This window comes from Sturnira hondurensis, unplaced genomic scaffold (genome assembly GCF_014824575.4).
Source record: "Sturnira hondurensis isolate 20B ecotype Veracruz unplaced genomic scaffold, ASM1482457v3 Scaffold0009719, whole genome shotgun sequence".
NCBI classification, from domain to species: Eukaryota; Metazoa; Chordata; class Mammalia; order Chiroptera; family Phyllostomidae; genus Sturnira; species Sturnira hondurensis.
The window spans coordinates 15,403,807-15,420,316 of NW_028082350.1; the positions used below are offsets into that span (position 1 = coordinate 15,403,807).

The 16,510-nt window shown below is 41.9% G+C and overlaps 1 protein-coding gene across 2 annotated transcripts in view; it reads left to right on the forward strand.

Annotated features, from left to right (window-relative positions):
• PDS5B (PDS5 cohesin associated factor B) overlaps positions 1-16,510 on the forward strand; it is a 140,552-nt gene that overhangs the window by 51,161 nt on the left and 72,881 nt on the right. For both annotated transcript variants that reach the window (XM_037057639.1, XM_037057640.1), the window contains exons 8-10: positions 6,944-7,084; positions 9,094-9,209; positions 12,582-12,676. In XM_037057639.1, coding sequence (XP_036913534.1) covers positions 6,944-7,084; positions 9,094-9,209; positions 12,582-12,676 — 352 coding nt within the window. The remainder of the gene's footprint in view (positions 1-6,943; positions 7,085-9,093; positions 9,210-12,581; positions 12,677-16,510) is intronic.

Genomic DNA, 16,510 nt, shown 5'->3' on the forward strand with positions numbered 1-16,510 from the left:
TTGGGGCTTTTTATCATTCAGAGAAATTGTTTACAGCTTTCTGGAGATTAAGTAGGTTTGTACAAGGGGAAGATACCAAGACCTAGAAAGTGAAGGCAAGTACGAATGGCACGGATTGGGCAAAAGTGGTCTGTCATGCTCTGCCTGGGGTAGATCATTTAAAGCCACCTTTTCTTAGAAAGGGGAAGAACTACAGTGAAATGAGTCCTTTCAAAATTGCCCCAAATCTACTTGATTTGCAGTTGCCATTCTCATGTTTATTTTTAGAAGATGTGCATTTCAGCAGACAGAGCTCCCGTGTGGAAGCTGACTGTGCGCTTGTTCTCTAGTGGAGCCTGGAGCTGTGCTGCTCTAGAGGCACCACTCCCCCCCCACACACACACCTGGGGGTCCCTGCCAGAGCCCGGCTAGGGCGGGCCCTTAGTCTCTGTGGGCGGGGCCGCCTCTGCCTGCTCTCCGCTCCCATCCACCCCACTTACTGGGGTGGCCCTTTTTAAAAGTTCATTTGTTTTTTTCTGTACCATGGCTCTAGTAGTGCTTAGTTGCTTTTAATCTCATTCGAAACACTTGTTCTATTTTATTGTGAGAGCTGTCATCAGTACACATTTAAAAAATAATCAAAATTGGTGAATTTTTTGTGTGGCCATTCTAAAATCGAGGCTGGAAGAAGATACCCAACATTTTTGGCATGTTATGCTTTATTATTTCAAGAAAGGTAAAAATGCAGCTGAAACACAAATATTTGTACAGTGTATGGAGAAGGTGCTGTGACTGATTGAACATGTCAGAAGGGGTTTGTGAGATTTTGTGAGGGAGTTTTCTCACTGGACGATGCTCCGTGGTTGGGCAGATGGGTAGATAGCGATCAAGTCGAGACATTAATCGAGAACAACCTATGTTATACCACATGAGAGGTAGCCAACATATTAAAAATATCCAAATTAATAAAGTTATTGGTGAAAATGAATAACGCGTGTTTTATTTTAAGGAAAAAACCATACTTTATGGCCACTCCAATGCATCATTTAAATCTGTCTTAGGAAAAGTAAGAAAGAAAGCTTTTTATAATAACATGTACTTAATTTTCTTGAAGTTTATTGTCAGAATGTTTTGAATAATAAATGAAAATTAATTCAGTATATAAAATACATCATGAAAAGATGTGCTTTGAAAAAGAACGTACTTTAGAAAACAGTACCTTGGTAAATCTTGATTTTTGTTTCTGGCTATGGCCCTAAATGATTTTAAGCACATGATGATTTGGGAAAACATTAGATTTATACATTATTTTAGAGAGTGAACTTTCAGAAACTAGAGAATCAAATTACCTAATCTATCTTAATAGCTCAAAAATTGGCAAGGAGTTCTGTGTTCATTTTTGTAATTTTGTGAGTCTTGGGTACTGGCTGGTATAAATTGGTTAGATTGAATGGATTGAGTTTTTGCCTTTATTGATTTACCGGCACTTGGAGTGACTTGCGCCTGTTGTCTCCATGGCCCATCAGGTGCACTAGATGAGCTCCTCCTGGTGGTTACTTATTTGAACTGACATGGCCAAGCCCGTGCTTTGAAGGGGAGCACAACTTCCTTTGGTGCCTTCTTCTGGCACAAAGAGAAGGGAATAATACTCTACCGTGCCCATACTGTTTATAGGATTGGGAAAGGAAAGGGGAAGAAAGTTCAAGATAGAATGGTGGTGTCTGTTGGCGCTAGGTTCTTTGTTGTTGTCACAACATTTGTGCAGTTTCAAAATATTGACACTAAAAGTTGAAAGATAAAACGGCCAAGGTAGGACTTTGGTGATCCCAGGTAAATGTAGGTAAGAGCATTTAGGTAAAAGCGTGTTCCCATCACTGACATCTAAGTTCCTGCCCCCCCCCCCCCCCACACACACACACACTTGCTTTGGTAGCTTTACCAGGAGCTGAGCGGGAGGCATAGACTCAGTGGACCGGTGTCGGCACGCGTGCAGTTATGCGCTAGCCACGCGCTGTGCGGTTTCTCCGGTTCTCTTCTCCCTCGCCTGACCTGAGGCTCTACTGAGCCCTTGAGATTTGCTGCTTTTCTCCCCTTGTACTCCTTTACGAGCCTTAGTTTTGTGCCTCATACCTGTACATGTGAAATGACTTTCTAATGAACTTTAGTGTCTTGTAAAATAAAATTTAGTACTGATGAAAGGTATTCTCAGCCTTTTGAACTTGTGCATGTGATAGCCATTATTCATTTACCTTCCTAGTAGAAAATTAGCAAAACTAGAGGTAGGATACTGAGGTAATAATAGTCCCGCTTTATTCCTTTTTTAAAATTTGTGTCTTTTTCACTCTTATGCATAGACACATTCAAGTTTGTTCTTTATTTTGTACTTTTAGATTTTATTTATTTATTTTAAGACAGAGGGGCAGGGAGGGAGAAAGAGCGGAAGAGAAACATCAGTGTGCAGTGCCTTGCGCCCCCTGCCAGGGACCTGGCCACAACCCCGCATGTGCCCCGAGTTTGTTTGTTTTTTAACTGAGTCTTTTTTCAACGATTTTATTTTATTTATCTTTAGAGGGGAAGGGAAGGAGAGGGGGGAGAGAAATATCAATATATGGTTGCCTCTTGTGGGTCTCCTGCTGGGAACTGGCCTGCAACCCAGGCGTGTGCCCTGACTGGGAATCGAACCATGATTTTTTGGTTCGCAGACCTGCACTCAATCTACTGAGCTACACCAGCCAGGGCTGCCCGACTTTATAAATAGTGATTCCTACATATAAAAGACTTAAGAAATCACTGTGGTGTTATAGGTTATTTTTTAAGATAGAACTTGTTGTGAACTTCCAGCCAAGATGGAGGCGTAGGTGGAAACACTGTGCCCCCTCCCACAACTAAATTTAAAGAGAGTGAAGTTTTAGAAACAAAGACACAGGCAACACAGTGAAAATTGAACTGTACTGAAGTCCAACAACAATGATCCACTCAGCCAGACCAGTAAGAGGGGCGGAGTCAGCGGTGGAGCAGGGTCGGGCTGGAAAGACCGTTTGGTCGGTCCTACCGACCCAGGAACGGAGGCGGATCCCAGGCGTGGGGTGGTGACGGACGGACCCAGTGAGGGCGCAGGGCGGCTGGCTGACTGCAGTCACACATTCGCGCACAGATAAACCAAGCGAAGGAGTGAACAGTGACACAGACTGCTCAGACTAGGGCCCCAGTGACGGGAATTAGAGCCGGATAGCACCAACTGGAAAGACTTTCTCGGGGTCGAAGGGTCAGGAGAGGCTCCCAGGACTACAGAGAGTTCGTTGGAGAGACCCACAGGGTCCTGGAGAGTACATGGGCCCACACACTCAGGAACCAGCACCAGAAGGGCCCAATTTGCTTGCGGGAAGCAGCAGAGGGGACCGAAATCTGAGAGCGAGCAGAACAAACGCCATTGCCCCTCTCTGACCCCACCCCCAGATACAGCATCACAACCCAGCAGCTGGGTCACCCCGCCCTGGTGAACACCTAAGGCTCTGCCCCTCATACATAACAGGTGCAAACAGACCAAAACATTATGACTCAAGAACAGCTCAAAGCCCCAGAGCCTATAATTCTAAGTGACCAATAAATAGCCATTCTTTCAGAATGCACAGAATGCATCAAAATACTGGTGATCAGGATGCTCACAGAATTGGTTGATTTTAGTCACAAATTAGAGGAACATATGAAGGCTAATCTAGTTGAAATGAAGGGAAATGCACAGGAAACCAATAGTGATGGAAAGGAAACTGGGACTCAAATCAAGGGAGTGGATCAGAAGGAAGAAAGAAACAACCAAACAGAAAAGAAGGAAGAAACAAGAATTCAAAAAAATGAGGAGAGGCTTAGGAACCTCCAGGACATCTTTAAACGTTCCAACATCCGAATTATAGGGGTACCAGAAGGGGAAAAGAAACAGCCACGAGTGGAAAACTTATTTGAACAAATAATAAAGGAGAACTTCCCCAGTCTGGCAAAGGAAATAGACTTCCAGGAAATCCAGGAAGCTCAGAGAGTCCCAAAGAAGTTGGACCCAAGAAGGAACACACCAAGGCACATCATAATTACATTAGCCAAGACTAAAATGAAGGAGAGAATCCTAGAAGCAGCAAGAGATAAGGGGACAGTCACCTACAAAGGAGTACCCATCAGACTGTCAGCGGATTTCTCAAAAGAGACCTTACAGGCAAGAAGGGGCTGGAAAGAAGTATTCCAAGTCATGAAATCCAAAGACCTACAGCCAAGATTGCTTTATCCAGCAAAACTTTCATTTAGAATGGAAGGACAGATAAAGTGCTTCTCAGATAAGGTCAAGTTCAAGGAGTTCATCATCACCAAGCCCTTATTCTATGAAATGCTAAAGGTACTTATCCAAGAAAAAGAAGATAAAAAATATGAACAGTGAAAGGACAGCAAACTCACAGTTACTAACAATCACACCTAAAACAAAAGCAAACTAAGAGGACAACTAGATCGGGAGCTGAACCACAGAAATGGAGATCACATGGAGGATTAGCAACAGGGGAGTGGGAGGAGGAGAAGGTACAGAGAATAAGTAGCATACACGCTAGGTAGAAAATAGGGGGGTGGGCAGGAATACTATGGGAAATACAGAATTTAAAGAACTTGTGACACATGGACATGAACAAAAGGGGGGGAGTGATGGGGGAGGAGGGTGGAGGGGAGTGAAGGGGGGGAATGGGACAACTGTAATGGCATAATCAATAAAATATATTAAGGAAAAAAGAACTTGCTGTAACTTGACAATTCAGAAAACTAAAAACTATTTTTTAAAGATTTTATTTATTCATCTTTAGAGAGGAAGGGAAGGAGAGAAGGAGAGAAATATCAATGTATGGTTGCCTCTGGTGAGTCCCCTGCTGGGAACTGGCCTGCATCCCAGGCATGTGCCCTGACTGGGAATCAAACTCCGATTGTGTGGTTCACAGGCCCAAGCTTAATCCACTGAGCTACACCAGCCAGGGCTAAAAACTGTATTTTTTTAAAAGTTAAAAGAGTATCAAACAAAAAGTAATTAGTGGCAGTTCATGAACAGTTTCTACGTGGATCACTTCTTGGTAATACTGTTTTCCACCAGATCATTTTAATCAGAAGTTTCAGAAGATAGCACAAAATTCTTTTGTTGTGTTGAAAACAATTTTTCAAATCCATCTTGATATAGGTAAAGTTTCATTAAATTGCTTAATCTTCCTTAGCCTCAGTTTTTGCATCTGTAAATTGGGGTTATTAATGCTTGGGATGATGCTAGAGAACATGAAAACACTTCTGTAACTAAAATTGAATGCTTCAGTCTAAGGTAGAATTTGTTACTGATCTTTAACTCACTCATACTCCTTTCACTAGGAGGTAATTGTTATAAAAATAGTTTAATTTCTAGTATGACTATTAGTTACCCATTTGTAAATGAAAAATTAACTTTTGTGGATGGAATAGATTTGATTAAATAAATTAAACCAAATCTATTTTCAGTTCCTCCCTAAATTGTGGGCCCTCGTGTAGGCCTTGGATGTTTATGTTTGTATCACAGCACCTGTTACATGTTCCTCATTTGTTTACTGGAGGTATGGCAGTCACACACTTTGCAGGCGTGGTGCTGGGCTCTTGTTATACAGTGGAAGAGGGTGACTTGGTCCTTGTCTTTATGGAAGTGATATAAGTGTTACTGTTTTTGATGTAATTTGTAAGAAGTTAAACCTGGGAATGAGTTTTTTAAAAATTGCAAGTGAGTCTTCCCCAGACCCATAGAAGAGGATGGCTTGATCACCAAGGTGGTCATACTGGAAAAGATGATTGTTTTTTGTTAAGGAAAAGTAGATTTATCATTTTTAAACAGGAGAAAATTTGTGAATTTAAACAACAAAGCCACTTTACTTTCAACCTAAATGAGAATTTAATGTTCAATGTCATGAAATCCTTCACCACAAAATTGATGAACAAGAAGGGAAAACAAATTATTTTTAAAACCAGTAAAGAAAAAATAGTAAAACAGAATCTGAACAACCCAAGAACTGAAAGGAAGCAGAAGAGACACAGAACCGTGAAGCCCTTGGCCTGCACTTGGCACGTGGAAAGCCTCTTCAAACCACGCTGCATGTCCGCAGTGCCCACAGGACGCACAGGGCAGGCAGTGTGGAGAAGTCCTCACCTCCTCCTTCAAGGAGATGAGCCGCCATTGAGGCTACATGATGAATGCCCTGGGTTAATTTTTACATATTTAGAAGACTTTAAATACAAAGGAACTTGACCATTATGCCATGTGTCTTTGCTAGGTACAGTAGTACTGTGAATTGAATGTGGGAATTAGAGATGGCTGCTTTTGGAAAATAAGTTGTTGTAATTTGAATTTTCTTTGTGTTTGTGTGTGCTTTTAATTGGATTTTAATTACTGCTATAAATCCTTGAATATTATTTCACTTTGTTTATGAGAACATAAGACAAAAACGATTATAAAGAAGTTTTGCATTATAAATGTAACATTACATATTTTAAAAATGGAATTGGCCCTTACTGTAGAGGTATAAGGCTTGTCTTTGCTGTTCTCTCGTACATGATAAGGTGAACAAGAAGTGATCCCTATCCTTAAGCAATTTATCTAGTAGAGAAATTGAGACAACGAATACAGGATACAATATAGCAAGTATTATAAGGAAGAATAAAGTGCGTTTGGCAGTAGGATGCTCATTGGTATGCTAATTGACGGGGTGGTATAAGTTACCTATTTTTAATTGTGTACAAGGTAAATTCTGTGTTTTATCTTTTCATATAGCCCACACTGGTTTCCTACCTCCAGTTAGGAAATATTTTGATACGCGAAGTTTTACTTGGTGTAAAATAATAATGAATTTAAATGCATAATAGTTAAGATTTGAGAAAATTTGTTTTGCCTGTGGAATTTCTATTAATGGTACCATTTCTACTGCAAAAGTTTTTTAACCAGGTTCTGATGCTGGGGAAAACGTCCATCAGCGACTTGTCGGAGCACGTCTTCGACTTGATCCTGGAGCTCTACAACATCGACAGTCACTTGCTGCTCTCCGTGCTACCGCAGCTGGAGTTTAAACTGAAGGTAGCCTTTCCAAGAACCGGGCGCTTCTGTGGACTGAGTTGGCAGAGGGCGCATTCTTGTTGTGGCTTCGTCTGAGTGCGACAGGTGTAGTGGTGCATTGCATTGTGTATCCACATGTGTGTGCCTGCCTGTGGGTCTCCAGTGCCCACCATGGTTCCTGACAGATAGTAGCTACTTAATTAATGATTGAGAAGGGTGGTATTTTCCAGACTCTCACTTCTGCGGTCAGAGCTATACATTAAGGTTACTGTTTTCCAGACACTGTGTGGAAGTTCCCCAGGCCCCTTGTTCAGGCCATGACAGCAGTGCCGGCCCGTCCTCCCTGGAGCAGGGGCAGCTCCCCGAGTGCACTGCTTTCCAGTTACGGCCACAGCCGTTACTTTCCCTCGCACATTTGGGGATTTTTTTCTTTCATGTCTTTGATGAACCCCAGTGTACCACCCAGAAGAGTTCTCCATCATTTGTGTTGTTTCTAAAACTTTTGATTTTTTTTCACAGTGACAAAATAAGCAGTCATGTTGGTAGTGTAATAATTCTGTGGTGTTCTTAGGCACCTGTTCCGTCTGTCTCCCCGGCGAGCCGCCAGCTCCTCTGCCTCCCTGTCCTCCTTTTGCCGTGTACCTAGTGGTTTCCATGAGGCAGAGTCGGGCACACTTGTGATTGTGCTTTGGTCTGATTTTCTCTAATAAGAACACTGAGTACTCTTAAGGAATATAAAAATAAGGATTGCCGTCCGTTTTTTCCTGCAAATTTAACATCTAGTATGAAAGGAAGGGGGAAAATAACCCAGATCTAATAATAGGCCAGGCATTATAAATGTCACACAAGATACAAACAGCACATGGTTGAAGCAAAGGAAACATCGTGCAGAAGCAGGTAGAGGTAGGAAGGCGCTGGGTGGACGTGTGGCGCACAGGGACTCGTGCAGCTGGATGGCAACGTGAAGTACACTGCAGTCATTCCTGGTTGCACGTTGGGACCTTCAGCTCTGGAGCCTTAACTAACAAGTAAATGTGCAGGCATTAAATAAACCGAGCCAGTCGATCAGAACATCTGGCATAGGGTTTAGGTATTGGTTGCTTTTTTATTTTGTTTTGGAGTTTTTTTGTGCGCATGCTTTTTTCCCTTTAATATAACTTTTAAGGTCATTCTAATGTTTAGCTGGGGTTGACAAGTGTCTCTTGGGAAGGAAAATGAGAGAGGTAATAGAAACCAGTGAGGTCATATTATTGGAGCTCTTAAGGCATGGCCGAGGCATTGGTTTAAAATTTTTTAAAAATTGTACAATGCTGTCCATCACACCTTGAATATCACCTTGAATATCACCTTTTTAATATTCCCAGTGGTCACATTTTATGTTCAGTTTTAGAGTTGTGCTGGCTTGGTCATTTAATCATTGTCATCTTTTGGAAGTACCAAATCTATAGTAAAATGGAGCTCTTGTCCCCAGGGTACCCACAATGTAGTGTAGAAAGCAGAAATTTTCATTTCTGCATGTGCAAGGCTCCATCACATTGTCACATCCGTTACGAATCCGCTGTGTGAACGTGAACTAAGGGCTCTGTGGGGAGACTTCGGCACATACTTGTTTCGACACACAGCTTAACTAGAAGAGTCACATGGAATTCTCTCTGTTCTGAGGGCTTGGCCTCTGTCAGAATCTGTTTAAAAACTCCAAATTGTCTCTTAAGTGTCCTAAGAAGGTTTGAGGAAAATTAGTTTTTGAATTTGACTCTGAATGAAAATAAGGCCCAATTGTAAGGGAGGTGGGGACTTCTAATACTCAAACTTGAGAATGTGTTTCACGGAGGAAGTACTGCTTCGATGTAATCCGAGATGAGCAGCGCATTGGAGATGGAATTTTATAGGAAGCCGGGGGAGCATGTTTCTGTGTGGTATTTCATCTGGAGTTCCGGGGGGGGGGGTTCTGTGCAGTTGGGGGAGCAGCCAGCTGAGAGAAGGGCCGGGCTGCCCCGTGCGGTGCTAAAGCTGCGGCTTTTCCGTTCCAGAGCAACGACAACGAGGAGCGGCTGCAGGTCGTCAGGCTGCTGGCGAAGATGTTCGGGGCGAAGGACTCGGAGCTGGCTTCTCAGAACAAGCCCCTCTGGCAGTGTTACCTGGGCAGGTATGTGGTTTGGGTGTCCTGTTCGAAAGTAGTGGGTGTTTGTACCTGTGTATATCAATGTAGGTAAAACACCACATCCACAGTTAAGATTGTTCTCTGAAGTCATAAAAAGTAAGTATTCTATTTTGGGATTTTTGAATGCTCGTAATGATTGGCTACATTTGTAATTTTCCTTTTTCTTTTCATCTTTGTAATTTTTATTTTTTAACATATTTTATTGAGTATGCTATTACAATTGTCCCATTTTTTACTCCTCTTTGTTCCCCTCCGCCCTGCGCACCCCCTCCCACTAGCATTTCCCCACCTTAGTTCATGTCCGTGGGTCATGCATTTAAGTTCTTTGGCTTCCTCATTTCCCATACTGTTCTTAACCTCCCCATGTCTATTTTCTACCTACCATTTATGCTTCTTATTCCCTGTACCTTTTCCCCCATTCTCCCCCCTCCCCTCCCCACTGGTAACCCTCCATGTGATCTCCATTTCTGTGATTCTGTTCCTGTTTTGTCGTTTGCTTAGTTTGTTTATGTTTTTCTTTAGGTTCATGTGTTGATAGTTGTGAGTTTGTTGTCATTTTACTATTTGTATTTTTGATCTTCATTTTCTTAGACAAGTCCCTTTAACATTTCATATAATAAGGACTTGGTGATGATGAACTCCTTTAACTTGACCTTATCTGAGAAGCACTTTATCTGCCCCCCTATTCCAAATGATAGCTTTGTTTGGATAGAGTCATCTTGAATGTAGGTCCTTGCTTTTCATGACTTCAAATACTTCTTTCCAGCCACTTCTTGCCTGCAAGGTTTCTTTTGAGAAATCAGCTGATAGTCTGATGGGAACTCCTTTGTAGGTAACTCATTTTATAAGTGTAATTACATTATGACACTCAATTTAAAATGTTTTACATAATGTAACAAAATTACAATTTTTACAGAAAGATACTCAGTATATCTTTAAATCAGGACTTGGAAAACCCAACTTTATAGGGTTTTTTGTAAAAAAAAAAAGCCTAATTTAGAGGACTTCCGGCCAAGATGGAGGCGTAGGTGGAAACACTGTGCCTTCTCACACAACCAAGTTTAAAGACAACAAAATTTTAGTAACAAAAACGCAACCAAAACACAGAAAATTGAACTGTACGGAAGTCTGACAACAACCAACCTCTCAGCCAGACCGGGAAGAGGGGCAGAGCCAGCAGCTGGTGGAGCGGGGTTGCGCAGGAAAACTCGGCCAGACCGACTCATGCGTGGGAGCAGTTGGCGGATCCCAGGTGTGGGGTGGCAATGGGCAGACTCAGTGAGGGTGCAAGGTGGCAGGCTGATCGCGGTCGCACATTCCCACGCAGATAAACCAGATGAAGGAGTGAGCAGTGAGGCAGACCGCTCAGCCTAGGGCCACAGCGGCCAGAAGCAGCAGAGGGGACCACCATTGCCCCTCTCTGACCCCGCCCCCACATACAGCGTCACAACCCAGCAGCTGGGTCGCCCCGCCCTCGTGAACACCTAAGGCTCTGCCCCTCATACATAACAGGTGCAAACAGACCAAAACATTATGGCTCAAGAACAGCTCAAAGCCCCAGAGCCTATAATTCTAAACGACCAAGAGATAGCCAACCTGTCAGATGTACAGTTCAAAACACTGGTGATCAGGATGCACACAGAACTGGTTGATTTTAGTCACAAATTAGAGGAACAAATGAAGGCTAAACTAATTGAAATGAAGGGAAATGCACAGGGAATCAACAGTGATGGAAACAAATCTGAGACTAAAATCAATGGAGTGGGCCAGAAGGAAGAAAAAAATGACCAAACAGAAAACAATAAAGAGACAAGAATTCAAAAAAATGAGGAGAGGCTTAGGAACCTCCAGGACATCTTTCAACATTCCAACATCTGAATTATAGGGGTACCAGAAGGGGAAGAGGAACAGCCACAAGTGGAAAACTTATTTGAACAAATAATAAAGGAGAACTTCCCCAGTCTGACAGAGGAAATAGACTTCCAGGAAATCCAGGAAGCTCAGAGAGTCCCAAAGAAGTTGGACCCAAGAAGGAACACACCAAGGCACATCATAATTACATTAGCCAAGATTAAAATGAAGGAGAGAATCCTAGAAGCAGCAAGAGATAAGGGGACAGTCACCTACAAAGGAGTTCCCATCACACTGTCAGCTGATTCTCAAAAGAAGCCTTATAGGCAAGAAGAGGCTGGAAAGAAGTATTCCAAGTCATGAAATCCAAAGACCTACATCCAAGATTGCTCTCTCCAGCAAAGCTTTCATTTAGAATGGAAGGACAGATAAAGTGCTTCTCAGATAAGATCAAATTCAAGGAGTTCATCATCACCAAGCCCTTATTCTATGAAATGCTAAAGGTACTTATCCAAGAAAAAGAAGATAAAAAATATGAACAGTGAAAGGACAGCAAACTCACACCTAAAACAAAAGCAAACTAAGAGGACAACTAGATCGGGAGCAGAACCATAGAAATGAAGATCACATGGAGGGTTAGCAACAGGGGAGTGGGAGAAGGAGAAGGGGGGAGAAGGTACAGAGAATAAGTAGCATAGACGGTAGGTAGAAAATAGATAGGGGGGCAGGCAAGAGTAGTGTGGGAAATATAGAATCTAAAGAACTTGTGACACATGGACATAAACGAAAGGGGAGAGTGATGGGGGAGGGGTATGCAGGGTGGAGGGGAATGAAGGGGGGGAAATAGGACAACTGTAATGGTATAATCAATAAAATATATTTTAAAAAATGCCTAATTTAAATTTGTCACCTTTTTATTACTTTGTATTTTTTTTCTTTTAATATCAGTGACATAAAACTCGGCAAAGCCATGTAAACATTGACTTGATTTTCGTGGACATGTCGAGACTATGGCGGTTATATGGGTAGGACTGATGTGGGCACGGCTTCCGTCACGTCAGGGATGCGGGGTTTGCCCAAGGTCCGCCGCACGTTTGTGAGTGCGCGTGTTCGAGACCGAGCTCTCCGAGGAAAGGCTTTCTTTCCATACTTAGTGTGGGGTTCATGTGATACACGTGGGAACTGTGTGCACACGTACGTTCATTAAAAATATATTGGAAAGTATAAAATTTTAGAAAAAACTTTGTCACCTTAATTCTTGTATTTAAGCCAAATGTGTATTGTTCCTTAAAAATACACAGTTCTCATGGACATTGTCCTAGTTTGATAAGGAGATTTCAAAGCATTTGTACACAAACTGTGTCACAAACTTGGAAAAACTGATTCCACTGAGAATTATCCTACGTAGATTTTTCTTTTAATCAAAGAAGTTGGTATAAGTGTGAATTAAACACATTTGTTTCATTCTCTCCTTTTAAAGATGACTCTGCCTTTATATTTTATCAGGTTTAATGACATTCACGTACCAATACGCCTGGAATGTGTGAAATTCGCTAGCCACTGTCTCATGAACCACCCTGATTTAGCAAAGGACTTAACAGGTACTGTGTGCCCGTAACAACAGACACTTCTGGGTACTCGCTGGTGAAGAAATACTGGTTTTGTGTATTGGGGAGAAACCCTCCCCCTTTTTGTTGTCACTGGAGGTAAAGTCTTGTTTCAGTTCGTTGTCTGTAGAGAGTCTCTCTGAAGCTGGAATCTTTTACCTCCTAGTGCTGACTTAGGCCGAAAGCACCTATAAAACGGTGGTTATATCAGAGATATGATTAATTTCATAGTTTAAGGACATTTCTAAAAGAATTTCAGGCATTTCATTTTGAACATGTCTTAACTTTGAGTAAATTATCAGACTTGAACATTTTCTAATATTTTAAGAACTTGGGTGAGAATCATTAATATGTAAATTGATTTAACCATCCTAAAATGAAATTAAGTTTTTCGAACTATGTATAAGGCAGTTCAGAATTTTATATTTATGTAGTAATGAGAATGTCACATATTTCACTATTACTGTTCTGTTAATTTTTTTTAAATTATGGAATAGTTTAGGAAGTGCAGGTGAATATAACAGCTACTGTGTATTTCTCAGAAATGTTAGCATTTTGATGTTTGCTTAGAGATTTAAAGAAGGAAAATAAATTTTAGGTTTTCCTTAAATGCCCCTCACAGACCACCCCCCTTCTACGGAGGGCGGCCACTGCACTGAATGGGGTCTGCACCTGCTGTTTCTCTGTGACACCGCGTTTGCCTCTCCGTGGGTTGTGTGCAGTGTTGCCGTGGGCTTTAAAAACTTCATTTAACTATGGTTTGAATTTAATGTGGTTGATTTTATTCCCAATATCTTATTTTTGTTCCATTTTTCATGCTTTTTTCTATTTTCCTCTCTTCTGCTTAATTAATTTTCTTTGATTCATTTTTTTCTGCATGCACTTGGAGGCTAGGTTAATGAAGTCTATAAAGTTAATTAGAATTCTCCAGCTTCTTTCTGATCAATCAAGGGCCTTTGAAAACTTTAATTCTTAACACTCGTCTCATATGTCACACTATTGCTTGCTATTTATTTCCTCTTTTTTAAACTTTATTAACTTGTAGTACACTTGTATATGCTTTTCTATACAGTATTTGCTTACAGTTGCTTCTTAAATCTTCCTTCTGATAAAAATCAAAGGGTAGCTTTTGGTAATATTTTTCACAACAGATTGTCATAGTAACGCTTTCAGGTTTTGTTAAATTCCCATCAGCTTTCAACAGTAGGTATTTATTGGTTTCATCGTTTGGCAGACGTGGGGGGTGGATGCCCTGCTGGGAGCCCTATGTCTGCTGGGAGCTGCCTCGAAGCACTGAGCAGGGCCCGTCTGTTCTTCCTCTCACCGGCCAGCTCCTTCCTTCCCCGGCCTGCTCTGCCTCTGGTGTGCATGCAGACCGCGTCAGGACCTCTGTGCCTCCTGTCTCTCCCCCTTTGTCTTCTCTCTTCCTCTTCCCTAGTGTTGTGCCTTCCACTGAGGCCTAGGCCTTTGGTGGCGTTTGCGCAGTGGTCTCTGAGAAAATTAGTGACTATGTTTTGCCCAAGTTTTCTTCTTCCTACCAAATGTTTCAGCTAACTTGTTTCTCCCACTTTGTATTCGCTTTTCTATTTCCCACATCAGAGGCTTTTTTTAAATGCTTGACAGTCTGGCCGTTTGCTCATCATGAGGAGTCAGGGGCTAAGTAGAGAGTGGGTCAGAGAGCTCTAAAGGGGCGGGTGGGGTTGTGGACCGTGTCATTGCTCTGGGACAGGGAGCGTGGGCTGTCCTTGGAGAGCCTGCGGGTGGTTCCTCTTGAACAACTCAGATTCCCCAGAGGAGGGCGTCCTATCGGGCATTTAAAAGTCCGGTTGCTAGTGTCTGAGGGTCTTATATTCTGAGTTTATTTTTATTATTGTGTAGTATTCTGTTGTTACAATTGCACCATAATTTGTTAATTCATTTTTTCCTTTTCATGGATGTCTGGGTTGTTTGCTTTGGGGTAATTGTGACTAAGATTACTGTGAGTATTCTTGGACAGGTGTTTCTGTCGACTTATGTATTTATTTCTCTGTGGAACCATTTAGGAGTGAAATTGCTGGTCATAGGATAAATATGTGTTTAACTTGTATTTATCCATCCTCTAACCTACCCCCCCCCTTAGCTGTCATCTTGCTCTCTGAGTCTGTCCCCATTTTTCCTTGTTAATTCAGTTTGTTCATTAGATTCCACATATGAATGAAATCATACGGTATTTGTCTTTCTCTGACTAGCTTATTTCCCTTAATATAATGTTCTCCAGGTCCATCAGTACTGTTGCAAAGGGTAACATTTTCTTCTTTTTTTTATCATGTACATGTGTCACAGATGTTTTATCCCCTCATGCACTGGTAGACACTTGGGCTGCTTCCATGTCTTGGCCATTGTAAATAACCCTGCAGTGAACACAGGGCTGCTTATGTTCTTTCAAATTGGTGTTTTGGGGTTCCTTCAGATATATTTCAAGAAGCGGGATAGCTGGGTCCAAAGGGTATTTATTACTCCTGGTATTTCAAAGGGGTGTTAACCTAGATGCACAAGGACAGGTAGACATGGCCGGCTTAAAACCTTTCCTTAAAGAAGTTATGTGCCTGGGCCTGATTGCCCACCATGACCTGCTTGCTGAGTTCGACATTATGGTCAGATCACCCTGAGGGGTTACTTTGCATAGCACCTCCTTTTTGGTCTACTTTTTGCTTTAGCTGAAGACAGGACAGTTGCCCCTCGGTGATAGGCCATTGTAGGCCTAGTGACATAGTACAAATGGAACCTAAAATAACATGTATTCAAAACAAGTATAATGAAAGAAATGGAATTGAGATATATTTAATAGACGCCATTTGAAATCAGTACTAAATCAGTCCATGGGCATTGGTTCCTGGACTCCCTCACCTCCTCCATGCAGATACTAAAATCAGAGTGTGTTTAAGTCTCTTATATAAAGTGGTTTAGTTTTGCATGTAATCATATGAAAATATATACTATATACATCCTACCCTATACTTGAAATCATCTCTAGGTTATTTATAATACCTAATACAATGTAAATTCTATGTTAAGTAACTGTTAACTGCATTGTTTAGAGAATAGTGACAAGAAAAAACCTACGTTTAGTACAGACACAGCCATTGTAGGGCTAGTGACATAGTGCACTTCATCAACTTTAGAGAGAAACATCGATTCGTTGTTTCACTGCTCATTTATGCAGTCATGGTTTTAGTCTTCTTTATGTCCTGACCAGGGCGTGAACCTGCGACCGTGGTGTATCTGGACAAGGTTCTAAACAACTGCGTTACCCGGCCAGGGCTCTGACAGGGTGTTTTTTCCCCACTTCACTTATTTTCTGTTAGGGTTGGTTGAATCCACCGACGTCGAACAGATCATCTGGAGGACTGAATAGACAGGATCCGGCCCAAATACCACCCTGTGTTTTTCAATTACAAAGTCATAAGTGTGTAATTCTGTAACATAACAATATCACACTCAAGCACACCATATGGTGTGTTAGGTGAAATGTTCCAAATAAAACTATACGTTATCACACCCATATTACGACCCTACCAACCACACTCAAGCAGGCCTTACGTCTGCTGGGCCCTGTATGTAGTTTCATTTTTTATGAAACATCTATGTTATAGTGTATGATTTCCTAGTGTTTGGCCTCTGGGAACATTTTAATTTTTGTAGTTGCCTGAAAGCTCTGAACAACCTAGGGGTCTGACTCTCAACCACTCGCGTTCAGCTGCGGTCTTCGTCTCGCCTCGCTCCCAGCTCGGCGCCTTCTGTTTCTGACTGCGCGCGGGGTTCTTCTACTCCGGAGTCAGCTGGTGGTTT